The 20954-nt window shown below is 42.3% G+C and overlaps 1 protein-coding gene across 19 annotated transcripts in view; it reads left to right on the forward strand.

Moving 5' to 3' along the window:
• The window catches only part of norpA (no receptor potential A), a 197520-nt gene that overhangs the window by 101343 nt on the left and 75223 nt on the right, over window positions 1–20954 (forward strand). The window contains exon 1 of one of the 19 annotated variants that reach the window (XM_086979117.1): window positions 1592–6261. The exons of 15 other annotated variants lie outside the window; for them this stretch is intronic. In XM_086979117.1, the coding sequence (XP_086835243.1) occupies window positions 6223–6261 (39 nt within the window). In that variant the 5' untranslated portion in view covers window positions 1592–6222. Of the gene's footprint in view, window positions 1–1591; window positions 6262–14038; window positions 14087–14210; window positions 14234–20954 lie in introns of those variants that run through there. 3 more of the 19 variants (XM_086979116.1, XM_086979118.1, XM_086979120.1) reach the window with 3 other exon arrangements.

The following is a 20954-nucleotide window of genomic DNA, read 5'->3' on the forward strand; positions in this document are numbered from 1 at the left end:
GAAGCCTAATCACGAAGTGGCAAAGTGTAATATCCGGATAGATTTTATTTAAAGATTTATCACGCTGTCTGCTTAACTATGATGATGTGTATATTTATTTTGTACGAAGGCAGCTGATATGGGCGCGGAAACAGTGTAAATAACTCATCATCGCTCATTGAGTCATCTTCGTTAGAAAAATGAAAAAGGAAAAAGCGGCTGAGAAATTACTACCATAGTTGGGGTACGCCTAAGCCGTTTAACAGATTACCATCCTTAGGAGACATGCGCCCGATGTACACTGTACATTCACAGCAGTGACTGGGAAAGAGTGTATAACACAGTTTAGCATGTAAAATTGTCATAATCCTAATGAAATTGTTCTTGACAGACTAGTCCTTTTTTTTTTTTACAGGCATGAACGCGGCTCGAAAAAATGGTGACACGTATATCACGCGTGCCTTTTGTTGTACCCAAACAAGTGCACAGCTGCTGCATGATGCATGTGTATGTGGCAGTCGAGTAAAAAACTCATTTATGCTTAGGGACTGAAGAGCTCTGCAAAAAAAGAAAACATGGCAGAAATAGCTCCAAAAGTTCTGCTTAGTTAATGAGCCACAAGGATGTGTTAATTAAAAATGATATGAGCGAACGAAATAACGGGACGCATTATATCACATCACACGTATGCTATTTTGCGCATCCGACGTTTTTTCCTAGTAACATATACATATCCGCGCGCCTGGCTAATATTAAACCCTCTTTTTTAGGAAATTTGGACGGTCCTTTTATGGACTGTTTGCCGCACCTCTCCCAATCGGTCCATAGTAAGGCTAAGGTAGAGATTATCAAATAACGGCAAGCCTACCGTGACCTAACCATCCCAGGTTAAATATTATATCATGATGTACAATCTGTACTTGGACAATGCCATGTGTGCTATGTCTTTGCTTTAACTCCGATTCGCGTGGCGTCTTCATGTAAGTGCGAACATATTCCCCACCTCCGGAACGGGGATGACTAGATTTGGTTAGAAAATGAACCTCTCTTACTCCATGCAGCGCTTCATAGTTACCAGCGTCCTGGGCATAGTATTAGCAGGCGTTACAGAGATAACCGATGACTTTTCTCGAGTTGAGTTAATCAATTTGGATTGTATTAGACCGACATCAGCATGCCTATACTTTCTATAGAATTATATAATCAGAAATGATAGTCACCCTATGTCTGTATAGGGTGATCGAAAATGCTCCCATATAATCAGACGTTTACCTCTCAGTAAAATATAACGATTGCAACGACCACAACAACGCTGATGGAAACGACTTAGGAGCGACGTAGCTGTTGTTCGCCAGCTGAGTTTAGCGGGATGGCACAGCATTAGTTTTTAGTGTATTTTCCCCACTGCAATCACACACATCATCAAGGAGAGCTGCACGTTATACGGTAAGGAAGAGATCAGCCGGAGATTACTCGGTGAGTGGCCGCCTCTTGGTAACATCGACAAAGACACTAGAGAGGCAAGTGGATATGTGCCCTCCTCGCCGTGGGCAAATACCAGACCCCTACAGGCAGTACGAGTGGTGTTGTGAGCGGCACTAAAGGAAACAGATAACGCCAGAAGCGACGACAGCACCAAAGAAGCAGCTAAGAGAGACATAGCAATCATTCCATTCTTCCATCTCTTTCCCGCCCTTCCCGCCACTTGGTTTGGTAACAGGATAGACAAAAGGAAGCGTGGCGGCGAGTTATGCTGAGAAGAAAAGTCTGATGGTGCTTACGGATTTGACCTCCTCAAGTGCTGCTGTGACTGCCAGTTATAAGGGATACTTCGAAGGCTGCGGTTCAAACGGTGTCCTTGTTAAAGGACATAAGTGCGTACGACAGGCGACCGTAGGAGAAGAAAGTAAGCCAGGAGAGAAGATATCGATGGCTACTCATTCTGTTGTGTATGCCCCTTCGCGCATCGGCGACTACTATCGTCCTGCTCCCCGCGGAGGTTTTTACCTATTGCGGTGATCATTAACAAAACTAATGATGAAAACAGACCCGTCGTTCTTTTTCTTTCCCGCCCTTATTTCTAATGTCTCTGCCTTAAACGTCGTCTGTAGCTGAAAGCGGAAGCCAAGGTAAACGGGTTGGCTGGTGCTAGCCTAGGGCAAACTAGATGGACTGCAATCTGCCAACTAGAAGGCCGGAAAGCGACTCTTCATCGCCGAAGTTTCGTGCCCCACCGAGTACTCTAATGGCCTATCCGCTAATGTTCGTCCACCGTCATCGCACACTTCTGTACCCCACTGTTCTATACGCTACTTGAACATGGACGCTGCATATAAGGCGTTTGCTTGGGTAATTGCATATTAGCAGCCTATTCAACATCATTTGATCCATGAAAACCAAGGCTGATGGACACATTACTGCCTAAAAATAGGCTAACTGTGTACATAAGAATAAGTAATAGTGATAAAAGTATTACACAGCAGTTGTAGAAGCCGTTAGATGCTACCGAAGGTCGTTGACGAGAAGAAAATGGGCTCGAACACCACGGTACGGTGCCACACCTTAATCGTCTTCATCCCCATAGCTTTAATGTTATTATTAATATTGCTATTATGATTAATTTTTTTAAACTACCTTTATTGTAGATATTAATCTGGCTATACTTTAACGTGTTATTGAACCAAGCGATACGATATTTTTGTATGAAAAAATTCACTTCAGTAAAACATGCCTTTTTAGCCTAGATCTATTTACACCGGTGACCGTATGATTTTCTTAGAGATTTTCACTAGAAGATCATCCAGCTGTGTTTCTTCTTATCATAAGAGGCATACAGGCAGATATGTAGTGGAAAAAGAGTACTCGAGACGATTATATTCATCATACTTTTCGTTTATAATCAACATTAAAACACGTTGTCACCAACGCAACTAGATGTCATTATAACAGTATAACACCGTAGTTAACTTCGGTATTATGAAATTTCGCCCGCAAAACAACTAAACAATCAAGTGGCCTGCTGAGTGTGTGCAGGTCACAGGCACATCTTACCGCCGCTAAATCAGTAGACCTGGTGGCCGTGTAGGTGACATCACCAACCATGCAATGCCGAGGTTGGACGACCGCCATTGTTCCCGTCGCCAATCTAGTGTCTTTAAGGAGAAACAGACAGATACAACAACAACAACAACAACAACAGCAGCAGCAGCGGCACTCACAATAACAACAAATGATAAGGGCTCCAAAAGGACGCAAGCTCTGCTAGCTGTTTCTTCAGCCAGTCACTGGTGCCGACGACTTTCTTTTTGGAGATCGCATGCGCGATGTTTTACCATTGTGCTAACAGTGGTCCTCCCCCTCGTCTTGTCGGCGTTCCTGAGTCTCTCTCGCACAGCGACACACCGAAACAAGCCGGAGGGACAGACAGACAGGCAGTCAGTTGCAAGGGGGAAGGTAATCACGCATGTAGCGCACAAATGCGTTCGCATGAACGCGCCCTTTGGCACTATCTTGTTCTGCTTCTTGATCTCCGCTCATGGCACCCGCTTGGTTTGCTTACTTCGGACATTGTGTCCATGTTTCTAATTCAATATACTTACGTACGCATTGCGTAATCGTTCTGGGCGGTGTCAACGATGCCACTAGGTAAAAAACATACGAGCGTGAACTATCCTTACTATTGTCAAGGAAGCATGGATCGGAGAAGGGAACAGCCTAGTCTTAAGCAGAACAGGCTGCCGGTCATGGAACTTCCTCTATCAGACTTACAATTAGAAGGAGTGCGAATCGCCTGTCGTATGAAGAATTCCACTATCATGGGCCTGGTTGTAACTTACTGTCACCCACCGTCAGGGGGCAGCAATGACAGCTAGCTATTCGTTTCGAATAGAAGGAGGTTAATTAGGTCGTTAGTAACAATGAATTATTCAAAGTAACGCCAAGGAACAATAGTCGCCAACTCGCGAGTGAGTCAGCTAGAATCAGACCTGCTCGTGCTTTGCGCTACGATGTACAATGCCTATGCTACTTCTGCCATACATATTCTTCCTATCCCACGGCAAGCCATAATCAACGGCCGAAAAGCGTGCGTGCGTGCGTGCGTGCGTCCGTCCCGTGCATTGCCCGCGTCGACGATCAGCGTACACGCGGAGACGCTAGCTGTGATGACCACAAAGTGTAACTACATTTTTGAAACGAGATCACCCGGCAGCAGCGCTCCATATTATACAAGATGTAACCATCCCGGTAGAAACGGCAGTCGAAGTATTGGAACTGTCGTGAACGCTACTTGTCAGGGATTTCTGTGTTGTGCTTTCAACGACACCATTATCGACACTTTCAGCACGGGTCGACCTGCCTTGGGCATCCACAGAGCCCAAAGTCTTTAGAATCTGAGGCCAGGGAGATATAACTTGGATAGGATATTTGAGGAAGGCCAAAAACATCTGCAGAAGATGAGAAAACGTCTAATATATGTACACGTTGTTTTTGCGTTGTATTACGCATGTAACCGTGGAGGAAATAGGATAACGAAGCGTTTTAAAACAAACATTAGAATTACCTTCAATTCTACACGCGTGTAACAGTCCTAAAGTAGATTGTGTGTTGAGCGGTCAACTTGGAAAAATAGCCTAAACATGAGCTAGCATCCGCTAGCCGGATTTTGCGATGCTTGTTTAATAAAATATCTGAGGTATTATCATTTTTATTATTACTATTAGTAGTAGCATTAGATAAATAGCTTCAGTGGTAATGTATTTGCCCATTTACAGTAAAGTTCAGAATCTTCGATTCGTATCGGGAACCGGCCGTCAGACGCAAAACACGAAACACTGAATAAATCGCTATCGAAATAATACGTAACGGTTCTAATGGGAGTGATTGACGTCTACTGGAAACTATTTCCGCATTTTCGGGAAGATAATTATTAACTTTGAACTTGTCCATAATGTTAGTGTTCTAAAAAAAAATTCAAAAAAAACTAGCCACGATGTAAGTAAGCTTAGAAAGGATTTTTATTGCAAAGCAACAAAAGAGTGTATCAAATACTTCATCGTACCTAATCGACCTAATTTTTTATCCATAACTGATGCATGAGTTCCAAACATACAGATGTTAAAATAACGTCAATGTTATTAACTATTATATAGTTATAATGCTCCTTAGAATTTACGTCGTTGCTATCGTAACTCAAGGTTGTCATCATAATTACAGTAATGATAATTGTTGTTGCTACTGTTACCTGGGTGAGACGTAAAATGATACCTTCCTACTTGTCTAAGGACATTGACGCCAGGCGTTATCACCTCAAATCTTTGCGCCGTCCACGAGCCAAAACTATGCTCCTTACCCCCTACAGGGGTTAGCAGCTGACAGGGTTATCGTTGAACGGCGATGAAATGCTTATTTGACTAAGTGCACTTACAGCGGTTGCAGTCCCTTGGTATCTAGACATAGTAGCCTCGACAGCCCGCCTCGATTTCAAAGCAATCTGACACGATCTTCCGTGTCGCATCTATCTTAACGTCGCCAACATTCGTTGGATGAATGCCATTGGCCGTGTCAGCACAGAGAAGGCGGGCGTCGTAAACACTCGACCGTTGCAAACGACTTAGGGACCTCGCAGGCTGGGGCATCGTTGCAAAGCAAAGGAGGGAAAACTACAGCGAAACCACGATGGGGCGGGGTGGTCTACCATCAAGCGAATGGGCTGTTAGGCTCATGTGGACTGCGCTGACTCATGGATGCTCCGTATGACCAGGCGCTTCTACAACGCTCTCAGATGGCCACAGGCTCTTCTTATCAAGGCAGAACTTGTCGCTGGCTCTCTCTGTGCGTATACACGTGTTGAGAGCCAGCCTGTATTGTGTAGATGGCGCGCTACGTCTTACCAAGGCACATCATACCTCGAAATCTTCCCAAAACGAAATTGATGTGGTCTGTGGAAGCAGAGAATAATATGTTTCGCTGTTTCGAATGGCGCCTACCATTGCCACAGCTGCAGCCAGCCGCTTGTTGAGGTCAGGCTATAACCAGACTATCAAAGATAAGGACGAAAGGCACGGGTTTTCTTGCGGTTTCGCACCGACGGCCAGTGGGAGGGTTGTTTGGTCCTCCTGCCCTTATCGGGGGTGTCTAGCCATTTCGGTCGTAACTCCCTAACCATAGGTGTTGTATGTATGAGAATGACGTGACTAATTTGTGATAGCTGATTAACTGCTGTGGCCATTTTGTTGCCGTGGGATGCGGATGAAAAAGAAAACGATCGTCTCATTAGAAATGGTGAGAGCCATGAAACTGTTCTTCATATATAAACGATTGTGGATGTCAACAATACCCTCAGATAGCGATTGTTTTACAGAGTGACATTGGTTAACTTCAGCGTATTCAAGGCATTCTGTATTATTGTTGATATTAAATTATTTATTTTTCGAAATATATTTTCATTATTAGATATACATTCATTCATCTATCCATAAAAAATTGTGTCTTGACTGGGGCAGGCATGCCAGAATGGTAACCTTTTCATGTATAAAATTAACCGATAGCTGGGGCCCAGGTTCGCGAGTTTTGCACAGAACACTTGATACAGAAATACGGCAAGCTCTTTGTGATAATAGGGGTGTATATCCTCTTCTTCTAAACCTAGGTTTCATGTACCTTCAGTTTTTTTAGTGACCTTAAATTAATTTAATTATTCTCATTTATATTTTCATTCTAAAATGCACATAGTTGTTAAGACAGTGAATTCATAATAATTTCAATTATTAGTAAAAATTATGAAAAACTACTTAATTCCAATAGGAAATGCATTAAAAGAAAGATATTTCTAAAACATTTCTATCCCGATCTATATCCTAAAGAAGAACATCTTTTGGATTTAGTCAAAATCATCTCCGTTCACGCGAACTAGTCCTGGCACGAGCTTTTATTTTTCTCTCCATGAGCGTACGTAAACACGACCGTAAATGACCACCATTCGAAAAAAAACAAGCATGACCTTTTCCGGTTGTTGGTCAAAACAGTCATTCTGACGGGTGGAAACTAGAACAGCTTAGCAACTGCTAGATGTTGATTTCTGAAAAAGATTGCATTTTAAATTCGCCCGCGTTAATTACTTAAGCCTGTCAACAATTGTCAGTCAGCTGCGTCGCCATTGATGTTTATTCTTTAGCTTTATCGTCTGCTAGTTCTGACAGGATCTGATTGTCAGTTATTCGTCTATATACTTTCTATTCAGCTATAAACAAGATATCCACAGAAACAGGAAAATTCTGATTAACCCAAGTAATGTCAACTATTCGTTGAATCACTGTAACTGCAACATTCTTAATTTATAAACTAAAATAAATAACGAAAACGCATGAATTAATGGATCACTGATGGAAGGCGCCACCGCTGGAAGGTCGCGCACCGGTTGACGCGATAACGTCATTCCTCTTTTGGTGATGGCGTACTATAGACGACGAAACGAGCAACAAACAATTGGAAAAATCCTGTTTTTATATTTCAATTTAAATGCCTATGCAGTTAACTATATATGACCAGCAGGCACCGAAGTATTGCTTGACGCTCCGCTTTTCGAGCAGCCGGTAACTGCCAACGGAAAACAGTCTGCTATTCAGCGTCAGTCGTCTTCAAACAGTTCTCAACTGTTTCGTTGAGTTCTTTTCTATTTTCTTTTAACGAGTCATTGCAGAATTGAGACCCAGTGGGCGTCTGTAGTTAGGTGCCGATAGGGCCAGCAGCTATTATTAGCTCTTCGATGTTTAACGCTAATCCCGTAACTGGAGATGGTGGCATACTCCCCCTTAACATCGGCCGGAATTGTTGCAATGATGCTATGTGTCGTCATTTAATCCCTATCCAATTTTTTTTTTCTTGACGGGACGCAAATGATAGCGGATGGTAATAGTGAGCTGAGTGTAAAACACGCCTGATAGTGATACGTATCGAAGTTGCTTGCTAAAAGGAGTACCGACAATGGGATATTGGCGCAGTGACAAAATGAAAGCTCATGGCGCTTCTGCCTTTAACAGACTAAGCTATAATAGAATAAGCGTTATCCAATGAACTTAGTTGAGGAGTGAGCAAAGTTTACAAAAATGTTTTTCTTTTAAAAAGAATGTGTCTTTAGCTCCTTTCTCTCCTATGGATTTTCGTTACATGGTTATTTTTATAAGGCAATCGTAAAGCGTAGAGCTTTATGCGGTAATGACAAATAATAGCGTTATATCGCCGACACACTGTTTGATAGCTCGAGTAAATTATGAACGAATGGCTTACACGTGACTCCTTTCAAATGTTCTTCTTATGTATAGGGGCTCGTTCTGTAAGTTCAGTGTAGCACCGTCGAATACATAAACTAGACTTTGTAAACTCTCCGGTCCCCTACAGTATAAGCAAACGTAATTAACCCCGTACGTACGTGCGGGCGGATCTACTATAATCACCTGTAAGCCAACCATATATTGTCATCATTAAGTAATAAATTCACCTTAAAGTAATCGTTTGTAGAGTTTTTCTTAATGCCATGAATCAGCTAAACATAGGCTATGAAGATAAACAAACAAATCCTGAACTGGTTTGTCCATTTACAACTAAAACATGAATAGTAGATTTGTGTGCGATGAAGATCCGTATACGCTGCCCCAGAACCCAAGAAGTGAAGTAACACACTGGATGCGCGGGGTCGAAGCGAAGTCGGCTTATTCGCTCTGGGCGAGGCGGAAGATGTTAATAACTTCGAAGTAGCGGCTAGGTTTAATATTGAGTCGTCCAATCGACAAATCTAGCTTTTTTTTTTATCGACTGTTCATTAAAACAACCGAAGGCAAAGGCTGTTGACGATATAAATTGATTGTCACCACTGTGTTGAAGGGCGATGACACCGCAATAAAACCACCGCGGCAATCGCCATCGCAGTTCCACGTGCGAATAAATCAATCTGCGGGTCAAGGCACTACCGTCAAGCGATGCAGTGCCGATAGAACTATTTCAGTGGCCGATACATCAGTGTCTTCACTTACCCTCGTTTCCTGAGCTTTGCTTCCACCCTCTTCTTACAAACTTTAGCTCTCTCGCGTGAAATGCTGTACGCAACTGACTGGAATTACGATGATCTATCAGCCACTTGCTTCCCCGTTTAGGCCTGTTGGGGTTCGGTCTAAGAAGTACTTGAAGTGCTTAAGTGATCCCGCAATGAGCGAGGTCTATTGTTGACATCGTTGACTGCTTCTTATCGTCTGCTCTGGCTGGCTGGTTATCGTGTAGGAAAAACTGCAAGCTTTCGAGTGGGCTTCATGTTGGGTATAATTGCTAAAATATCTAAGTACCGTGCTAAGGAATTTCGATTGGGTTGCTAAACTTCTGCTTGAAAGAAAACCAGCGGTTGCTAACTAAAGCGTCGCCGACGAAGCATATTACGCGGTAGGCGTAATTTCCACAAGACAGGAAAGCACAATTTGGACAGAGGAAAATATTGTTGCTAACGTTATTTGTTCAATTGGCGGGCTTACTTGTTGAAAGCATGTAGCAAAAGTAAGAGGTTATCAAACAGTGTGGGAAATTCCGTACGCACCAATCGTGTTCATTTTGTCAGCTTATTTTAATCGTATTCATTGTTTGTCAGTTATCAATTTAAGTAGGTTTTTTTTTGTCTCACGTGCCTAATGTTATTTTTTTCCAGTACAATATTGTCTAATAGGGTCAGTTTCCGACATAATGCAGTGATAACTCATTTACTTTCTAAACTTAGCGACACCTAGTGAGACGATTCAGGTACGAGATCAGACGTAGATGCACTTGATTTCGCGCTGGGAGATAGCCGTCTAAAGCAATGCTTTAAGGCAATATTAGACGAAAAACTCACTTTACAAACTTTCAAACTTGAAGTTAGCTTTCTGCAACCTGATTGAGCCATATTTCCCACTGTTAACTTACTTCCATCACTAATCTTGTACTATTGTCATTGCTGATGCTGTTAACATTTCGTTTACCTCTGTCGGTCTGTACAATTGTAGCGTCGTGTAAGACTATCTCTAATGGCCTATGTAATGTTGTCGTCGTAAAAAGTAATCGACACCTGCAGGCGCAAGCGTTTCACAGTCCCCCTAGAGTTCAGTGTAAACCGTTGCCACAGCCGATGCTGCATCAAGAAACTCAGCGACAGAGTGAGACGGCGCAACGTAATTTGGGGTAAAGCCTCAAAACTAAGACCTTTGCAGGGACCAGGTCTCGTTTAAGTGGTCCCTTCGTTTCTCATTGGACGTGCGGTTGCTGCTGCCACTATGTAGCCGGTGGCGGTAGAGGTCATGACGGCTGCGGCCCGAATTTCTCCAAGTTCAACGGAAAAAGAATTACAAAGAACAATTGCGTCATGAGGCTTCGCCGTGAGGATAGCCGACTAATAGCATCCTCCAACTTTCTGGACCGAACCACATGAAGCTAGAAAGAAAAGCGTGAGGTACACTAATGGAAGGCAATTGAAAACTAAATGAAGCAAAATTTTGTAGATGTTAGGCTACGTTAAGTTAGGTACAGGTGGATACGAAATTAAATTACTGTGGCTTAATTGGGTCTTGCGCCTGGGTTGTACTCGGGCGGCTTGACTCGTGAGGCTTTACTTCACTGATTGCCTGAAAGAAGGGTTTCATAGCATATATATATATACTGCAACAAGTATGTAATGCCCAATCTAGATTTATATAGTTTAATTTTCACTCTGTGATAATGGGACCTACATAATATATATATATATATAAATGGTTTCAGGCGTTACTTTTCAATAGCGAAATCGTTTTCGCACCTCAAGTTGACGTGTTTATAATCTGAAAATTCCCTCGGATCTTGAATCATCGTTTGTTATATCAATTAAATGCTTCGAATGCAATAGGTATTAATAACTTAAGCTGTCTTCCTGCACTTCGATACCTATTTCTCTTTGAAAATTAACAGTTGCAAAAAGTATGGACTTCGTCTTTTCGCGCCTGGCGAAACGAATACGACGGCTACTAACTTGGCGTTCTTCAACAGCTCCTAGAATGGCCCAACAACAGCTGGCTATTTCTGACGCGACGAATTCCCTTTGCGGTGCCCTTTTGTGGATAGGAATGATTACCATAAATCAGTCTGACTTGAGGAAACAAACGCAACAAGGAATATTTACACGATGCGGTCTGAAAGGGCATCTACTATTTTTCCTCGCAATGCAACTAGATGTTTAACATTAAACTAGAGCCTTGAGGAATACTTTTATATAATATAGTATTGGACTGCTCGGAAGTTCTACGTTCGAAATTGACCTGTCCAAAATCTGCAATTGATAAATTTTACAATTTTCGCTAATGCATTTCAGGCTCAGATTGAACACTTTTTTTTTGCCTCATATAAATCATAAAACTTTAATTATCATGTTCTTCGATTTCATTTCTTCAATGCTTATCGAGGACACAGGTGCGCTTAGGTCTGCAACGGACAAATTCCAAATACATTAAACGCCAAAAGTTACACTGCGCCATTACCGTTTCACGCTCAAAGTTCCAAGTTCTTCTATCTTTTTACTGTGTCTGTACTTGTTAACCCGTCAGCTACGTCCTGCATAGAGTACGATCACGTGATAACGATTCTATAGTGGCTCGGAACGCAGGCCTCGGATACTTCGATCATTTCTCTTTATAATATTGTAGGCGACAGGGTGCTTGCCTGTAGCTTCCACTGTATGAGAAATCCATATTCGTTGAAATAAATGGATAACGCTGGTAGCGAGCGCTGCGCCGCCTTCTTGCTATTTGAATATAAACCTTCTTTCCATTCTTCATACGCAGATCTAAAACGTAGAAATATTCCAGCTAACAGCGACCTCAGGCGGGCATCCGATTGCTTCATATCTGTTAAGCACTCCAGTCTCTATAGTATTATCGTGCATAATCAAAATATGCTGGTCGTAGTGATAATCCTGCATATGAGATAGTTTGTACATCAAATATATATAGTACTATAATTTAATATGTTATTAGTGATTTCTAAGGAGCCAGGCTACTTGCGTAGGTGAAGTAAAGGCGCCCGCACCTCATATAAATAACGAGACAGTTGATCTCAGTTCTTATGCACATCTTTAAACTGGTTATTTTAAGAAGTACTTAGTACTTCATTTAACTATTATCTTATTCATATCTAAGCAATCCATTCGCATACATAATTCAGACATTATAGACATCATTGACTAGTCTATAAAAATTCAACTGGTTTCAACGCCGCGTTTAGATCGCCGAGGTTTGTGCTCTCGCAGTTCCGTCTACCGGTTCTCGAAACCAATCTGCTAATCAGATAAAACTATGGCTTTTAAAGGAGCATAGACGAAAGCATTTAAAGGAGATAGATAGTCAGATTGCAAGAGAAACGGAGCCGCTACCTACAGCATCTCGTAGTCCCGCTCGAAGCTTCCTTAAATAGGGACACGATCAAATAGGATCGTGGATTAGAATTTCCGTGGGTAGTTACAGGTCCTGGGATTCGTCTCGCCGTATTTTTACGGTTCTGCTAACGAGTAAGTCACTCGTTTTCGCCAATCCCTTCCCAACAGATTACGAACACCCACGTAAAAGCAAATGTTGGTGTCGTATTATTACGTCACCGTTATCACTGAGTGTGCCCTTTGGGAATAAACATTAGTTCATTATTAGTTTCGGCAAAACGCTAGCAAAGAAATCACTGGAAACCAACTCGGCGCTTTCGTCGAGGCAGCGGGCACTTTTCGGTCATGTGCAGCATCGTAACAGTACGATGTTTCTTTTCCACGAAGACAGTAACCGGTCAGCGGGGACGGAAAGTTTTTGCTTAGCATACTGAAGTCTCTATGCAGAAAAGCGAGCCGCTTAACAAATGCTGTCGTCTACGAGCGCGTGGCGAGAACTTTTGCAAACAGGCAACTGGCGAAACAGCCAAGCCCTACTCCGCGCTTCCTCAGGATTGCAGGACTGTGACACGAAAGAACCTTTGCTTGTGTCCTTCACCCCCTCGCCCTGTTGTCTCGGCGTTCCCAGCTGTCGCACTACTGAAAGCCTCCTGGTAACTAGAGACAGAACAGCAGGATTCGGTAGAAAGGGACCGTTGACCCGCGGCTGTTCATTAAAAGCCGCTTTCATGACCCAACAAAACGCGATGCATGAGCGGCGAAACTGGGCGACGGTGCTACGCCGTCAATGGGACTCTCTCGATTGGCGTCCGTGCGTCGACTTTTCCGTAACGTGGCAACAGAAACGGCGGACTGAAAACAAGTGTGAGGCAATCTAGAGTGAAAACAGCAATAAGACCTCATCGAGAAAAGTGACTGCGACAATGGCAGCATCAACAAGACTAAGAACAGCGGTGTTATCCAGTCTTGTTCATTCCGATGTACTCTAGTGCTTTCTGAAGATGTCGTCGCTTCTCTTCGACTAAAAGTTGAAATAGTTGTTTTGGGACAGATAAAGCTCTGACGGTCTCCGCCAAGCCATTTAGTAGTTTGACGTCGGACAGGGTTACTTGTTACTTAGTCAGCTGCTTTGCCGAGCTTAATTTTCTTATAAGACATTGAAAATAAGCTGCTTCCGCAAGAAACGCATGACCATGGAAATGGGGTTTTACCACCTATATTTGAAAATATGTTTGTATCTGTATGTGTATGTGGAGGGTATGCTGGACGTAAATTTTATCGAAATTCAGTTCGATAGGTGACCGGCTCGAGACCGTTTAATTTCCATAAGTTGCATTTTGTTGTTGAAAACTTCTAACTTTTTATGAAATTCAAAATTCAAATTAGTCAGCGACAAGGAGAACTATTTCCTAATCGCTTTGCAACTAGCACATACACGTATGCAAACACGTTAGATTCACGTGCACGTTTCAAACAGCGGCTATATTCAGACACGTAAATACTGATGGCGCTCATTATTGAAACTTTCTAAGGTCATCTTGTTTGTGTCATGACTTCTTTTTGGTCGTGTTTAGGTTGAGGCTGGCGTGTTCTTTCTTCAAAAAGAACAGTCGCTCAGGAGTTATCTTTTTGCAGTATCGAAACATCGGGCCATTATTCATGTACACAACCAGGGTCGTTTACCGGAAGAAGGTAAATTGAAATTAATACTGTCGGGCTGAAGAAGTAGCATTGCGTGCACTCATGAGGTATCTGGAAAAGGCATTTTCTGCGCAGGAGAACGTGGAGTTGTATGAGAACCCTCAAGGCTGGGTAAAGATTGCTACGTGACAACGTATTGTAAGCAACATATCCCTATTGTTCTCTTGGTACGCTCGTGAAAGCTATTCTTAGCATCATCATCATCATGGGAATTTTTACTAGTTTGACGAAATGGTGCCTTGCAAGATTTAAGTCTAGATCTAGATGTATCAAATTTTCAATGAGGCTTACAACAGACGGATAAGTAAAATCTTCTATTTGGAGTAGCAGCGGAAAACAATAAAAAAAAGTTTTACATATGAGTTTGTGAGAAACTGTATAATATAATATAATATATGAAAAACTTGCTGTGGCCTTTATGTGAAGTCAAATAAACTTATGCTCACAGATGTTTTTCGATGGTTAGGTTGCTGGGTCTTACGCATATTTTTCTCAACTTCTCTTAAAGTCTATCGTCTCAGAGCAAGATTGTACATATTCTACCAACTTGAGAAGTTCAGGGGGTGCATCATATGGGCGCTGCATCATCGTGGTATGCTTTAGCAGTTAGTGTTTAAGATTACAGTAGTTATATACTCTATAATGTAAGCTATACTGACTAAAATCTTAATTACACAGTTTCTGCACATAAAAAAAGTGGACTGTCTTTGATGACGAACTAACAACCAATAACAATCAGTAATGACCTAATTATAGATAATTTTCCATCGTAAATACATCGCTAAAAGGCCCTCCGGCATTGTGGTCAACTATTGTACCTCCGCTGCCTGTCGGGGTGGAGTTGTGATGTAATGAAAGCTATTTTATTGAGTAAGGTAAAATAACATAAATGAATAAATGATAAAACATAAACTAAATGAATAAAAAATGGGCCTGGGTTACCTTCCCGGAGACCGCGGTGGAAGCATAAAGACATAGCGCTAGGTATCTAGTGAGTCTACAATTATTCCACGGTTCTTATAAACGGTCCATGTTGTTTACTTGAGTATCCTTAAAAAATGTTGATTTACCTGGATGTATACTCAAGCTTGATTTGCCTTCGGTTGTTATTAAAACAAGGCTTTTACTTTGTTTGCGCCATTTAAATGGCACGAATCAGTTGTTACTGTTCGCCAATGAAAAAGAACCACGTCAAAGGCATCGCGACATTAAGGAGGAACCGAAGAGAAATCACGCTATTGGCCGCCTTTACACAGCTCTTATGATATGATCCATTGCCGGTTGTGAACACCCGAACGGACATCATCATTCGGGCAATTCATATGAAAAGAAATGGAAAGGCATGATCTTGCTCTTATTCATGCAATTATTTCCTTTGACAAACAATTCCTTTGAATCTCACTCCTCGCATCGTTATAAGTGAGCGTCAAAATGAAGACGATCGACGACTTCATCTACGTAGAAGTTGGGCATAGTACTGCAGCCGTAAGCTGAATGTTCAGACCAATAACGGAATTCTTCATCTATTATTCCCTTCACAATAACAAAAAACCTATGCATTTTATAAATATTTTGAAGTAAACCAGCTACCGAATGCCTTTCCTTCTTCGTAGAACAATTGGCCGATAGGGCCATTACTGTGAAGCTCCTTTATTCATAGCTGCTAATGTGTGCCATATTGAAAAACTTTTCCAAATAGATTTCTCGCTCCGCTATCTCTTTCGGTTTTCCGTTCTTTTCGCGTCTCGAGCTTTCGACTCGACGTTGATAAGGTCTAGTGGAAGAAGTTAGCTAGGTTTACTTTGAAGTGCTTTCGGGGTACTTGACATGACCGGAACAAAGAGGTGAAGGATGAACGAATAAATAAGAATGAGATGCAAATAGAAAAACAAGCCCACCCGCCAACTTCTATTGCCTTCAATAATCTAGGAATTCAAAACAGATTTTTTTAGACGTCTGGGAACTAGGCCGCCGTCGCCAATGATGTTGCCATTCTGGGTGGAAATTTCCTCTCAATATCGAGAACCAAATTTAATATACAGCTTAGACTAGAGGCTGCTATCACGAACGTTTGTACTGCGGCTGCCGCTTATGATCATAACAATGAAGTCAAATGAATTAACCCAAACAATCGGGGTGGGTTTTGGTTGTCCCTACCGAATACCATCAGAAGCTAGCTCGATGGCGTGAGAGTCAAAATTGGATACCGAGAATAGCTGGTCTCTTTCTGCCGATTCTGCGAAATGTACTTGAAACTTTGTTTTGCCAATTTCGGAAAGGCGGCCGCAATAAGTGGAATAAAGGGATGTAGTAGCGGCGAAATAAAGCGAGCGCAAATACGTCAAAATGTCGATCAAATAATCAAAGGGGCGGCCGAGTACTTGATTAGCCAATCAAAAGGGCAACTACTTTCGCGTGCGCGATTTTCGGTCGAGTCGCAATCCGGGTATAGAATCATGTGGAGGTCGATATCGATACCGCATTCCTGATGCGTTCTGATCGTACCAGAATTCGATGCATTAGGAACGTATCAGAGGTATCGACGACAAGCCATAACAAGAGGCAGAAAACAGAAGTTTTCCAGAGCTTGCAGCCGAGTGTAAGCGGGTGTGTGATGCGGCAGTACTATAATGAAATAAAGTGGGGCTCTGACGCTGGCTGTAGGTCGCGGCCAAAAAGGCGAAACGATGATTGGCTTGGGCAGGCACAATGACAAAAGGCGAAGCAAAAATTGGAAGATGGAGATACATTGTACTAGGTCTCAGCTCTGTCCATGTTTCGTATCTGAGAAAAATAGTAATGATAAAAAAAAATTAGTTTAGTACCAGATTCACTTCGAGATAGCATATTCGGACCGCTAGACCTTGATGGCTTCTCGATTCGGCAATGGGTTATGAGTAGATATTTATTTTAGTCAACGGTCGAAAAGATTGGTTAACGAGCTACCATTAGTTTACAGCATACAAGAGTGTTTCGATAATTTCTAGTTATTAAAATTTAGACCTACACGAGCAGATCAACTAGAAACTTTGGCTAAATAGAGGTCGTTCTATTCAAAAGCTACTACAGTAAACATGTTGTCGTCGTAGAAAGGTTCGCACAATTCACATTCAATTTAGAATCGTCTCATAGAAGCGCTGTAACTATCCACATAATTACATAACATATCACGACCGTGCTGCTCCCGTTTTCCTCCATGCGAAAAACAGGTACCGAACTACGCATTTTTTTTTTTTCGTTGCGCACCTTGTCGCCAACCTTTAGTTTTCGTTAATTTTTTTTTCGTCGTTCAGCTTCTCCCCGCTACCAGGCTATGTGGCGCTGCGGCTACAATGCAAAAGCGTTAAAAACGGCTTCCTATGCGGCTATTGTCTAGCACACAACTGTCTTTTGCGAACGGCCTACAGTGTTGCCAAACCTCGCTACTAATGAAGATGAGGAAAGGGTCCGGCGATCTCTCGTTGTAACGATGGTCGGCAGTCGCCCAGTGCCTTACCCTAAAAATAGATTTACTCGCAGAATTGGCGTCTCGGCATAGCCGTTCTAGACTGCTGTTGGTCGTCGTTTTTGTCGTAATCATCTCAGAAAGCTGCAGGAGGAGACCAAGATGAGATCTGGGGAGGGAGATGGGACTCTAAAGAGAACGGAAGGAAATTGGGCGAGCGGTTCTCTACCCTTACGAAGGGATCTGAAACTTCAGTAACGTGAGGCCTTCTCCGTCAGCGCCGCTGACATTGGCCGAGTTGAAAGTCGGAAGCTGTGAGTGTTGTCGGCTACTACTGCTGCTGCTCTGCCAAAGAGAAAAGTAGGTTCGATTCATCACGCGTAGAATCTTGAACCCCTGACGCCGTAGGTTGCCATTATTGCACTGCAGAACGGCCACATCCCATAAGAACGTAGGCGATTATTAGTATGGCGGCACCGTTGCTGTCACGCAGATTGCCAGCTGAGCGCCTCTTGATCGAGCCGATGTTTCCGTGAGCCCTAGAGGAGCGTTGGGCCTGCCATTGTTTGTTTGCCGAGAATAGTACACGAAGGCTGCTTGGTAGGCTCTCATGAGCCGAGTAGGGGTTCCACTCACGCACAGCGAATCTATTTTGAAAAGTTCATTGCTACGGACCAGCGTCGGTTGCCACTGCTAAGCAGCATCGCTATGCTTCCTGCTTCGATTACTATTAAGTACATATCGAGATCAACGGCTCTGCTACGATGAGGGTGCGCGATCAGCAATCAGTGGGCGACTTAGCCAATTGCTGCTGAGTAACTCCCAGTAGGGGCTCCAAGAGCACAGGGGCTTAGAGATGCGGAGCTCATCCTAAAACCAATTTAGATCCTATCAGTAGGCCAACTAGCGAAGGGCTAGAGAGATGGACACAATCGCAAAGCAGAACCGCTCATTTCAATGATAATGTCTTAACGCATTTATGCATAGTTTGTGGGGCCCAATAGGTAGCCATACATAAACGGCGTGTTATTGTTATATTTACGATAACTGGCGTGCTCGAGAATCGAAGCTATAATTTGGTCTCTAATTTTTGCGCACGTGTTGCCTGTGATTAAGTAATCACTGGTCGATAAATACCATACATGATATCTGAAGTTAGAAAAAAAAAAGTTGCTTATCTGTTCACATATATTTCAGGGCCGACCACGGTAACACTATAAAGGTCGGCTCGAGACGCGCACCTTTTTATTATTACCGATATTTTCTAGGTTGGCGCGCTGACCACGTTCCTTGTTTTTTCCGTCTTTGATTTTTTTTTTCTTTTTCGGTTTTCAATCTTGTTCCAATAATTGTACGCACGATCGTTTGCTGTTAATGGTACGATCATTTGCTCACTGCTGTGCCGTTTCTGCAGATCATCATAATAGTTATTAGAAAATCCATAGCCTAAACGAAATTCGAGAAACGTTGTCGAGCGCGTCGTACAGGGGCATCCCACTGACCTACTTGTCATACCAGCAAAAAATAAGATTGAATGAACACATAATCATTTTGGGGCTAAGTTTGGGGGAGGCAAATTCATATAGTATTAGGAATGCATGTAGTAGTAGCAGCAGAAAGCCATCATCCATAAAGTAAGGTATTAGGCACCTGGGCAGCAAGATTTTGTCGATCTAGTTATTGGTTTTACTCAAAGAGTCTACGCGAGACATCGTCCAGATTTAGTCGACTGACACTGATGTGGACGCGGTGGCTTGGACGGCCATATTTTTGAATGAACACGAGCATCTACTATACACCTTGATGATTAGATAAATAGAAACAGGTTAAGAAAGCATTGATTACTATTTGCCTCCGGATTTTTCCTAGTTACTAATCCGGGGTGTTTGTTGCTAATAAAAAAAAAATGCTCTTCTCCATCTGGTTTTGCCCCCTCTGTCTGCATAAAGGGGGTTGTGCCGGATGACAAAACGCTGTAGAGTCAAGTGAAAAAATCTAAATAAGAAAGTACAGTTATAGCCGGGTAAGTGAACCTGCGAGGGTAGTCCATCGGCCGACGAGAAAGACGATGGGCAACAAGTTCGAAAACGGTATCGGACTAGATCACTATACCGAAGAAAAAGCAACTTATGCGTGTGCCAGCAAAGATACGAGGCGATTTCCGTGTGCGTTTAGTTCGGAGAACATTCGACTAACAGCTGGAAAATACGTTTTAAAGACAATACAGATCGATCGTGCTGCACAATCTTTCGTAGTAGCTATAAAATTAACAGGATGTTGGTAGTGCCTTAACAGTAAAACGAATATCGTTAGCGCGCGTATGAAGACGACGGAAAATCCCTGAACGCTGCTAAACGTAATCCATAATCATGGAAATGTTACCCTAACATTAGCTGAATTGGATAGCTACACGACTTAACGTTATATAACTACGCCTATCATATTGATAGAAAAGTTCATGCTAAGCAACGTGACTTACGTAATACGATTTCAGCGTTAACGTATGAGGTTGATAAAATCACTGGAAAACTATTGTGGCTGACAGCGCTTTTGAGTTCCCTGTCTTCATGAACAACAGAGTTTCTATTTATGTTTTCTGCAGTTATGCGGAACTGTTGGAAAAAACATTTACATCAAACGAACATCTCATAGCTGTGATCTCCGCCATAAACAAAACACAGGACGATACGGTTTTTATTCCTATAGGTATTATCATACCTGTCCTGGAGAACCTGTATAACTTGCAGTTCACTAGGTTCCAGTAGTCATGAATTAATCATGTCGATTTACTTGTGATTTCTAATAAAATCACTTGTTTAAACTACTCGAGGGATTAGTAGTGTGACCTTTGCTGCAGCAAAGTATTTGCCGTAAAATATTGCAATAAGAATTTTGTGGGTCAAAATGGATAAATGTGGGTCAAAATCAAAATACGTACAATCTACGATGATAGCGTATCTATTCTTTGTCGTAACAAAGCATCGATTGGTTTTTTACGAGAGATCATACCACTATCCTTGTCCTTGCCACCGGCTGTCAAACGCCGTCGGAGATCATAGATATTCTCTAGATATAGCTGAAGTTTGAATAGTTCACAGTGGCATTTATACCCTCAGATCGATCTTGACACGTTATCAACTGTGACAGACTGTATTTGCATTGGATATGCCAAGAGAACCATAGAACCCCTGCAGTCATCATAAAAAGCCTTCTCTTAACAAGCATATTGTATATATTTTTGCAACTTACAAATGAGTCCTCTAGCATCGTGCAGGTTTAACAGACTCGCCAAAGGCAAATGCATATTGTTCAAACGTATATAATATTATTTTGTTTTTGAGGTTTTGGCTGAAACTTTTCTGCGTCTACTACAACGTTTATGAAAAGTTCCGGTCAAACTGAGACATTATATAT

This window comes from Varroa destructor, unplaced genomic scaffold, assembly GCF_002443255.2.
Source record: "Varroa destructor unplaced genomic scaffold, Vdes_3.0 BEIS01000002.1, whole genome shotgun sequence".
NCBI lineage: Eukaryota > Metazoa > Arthropoda > Arachnida > Mesostigmata > Varroidae > Varroa > Varroa destructor.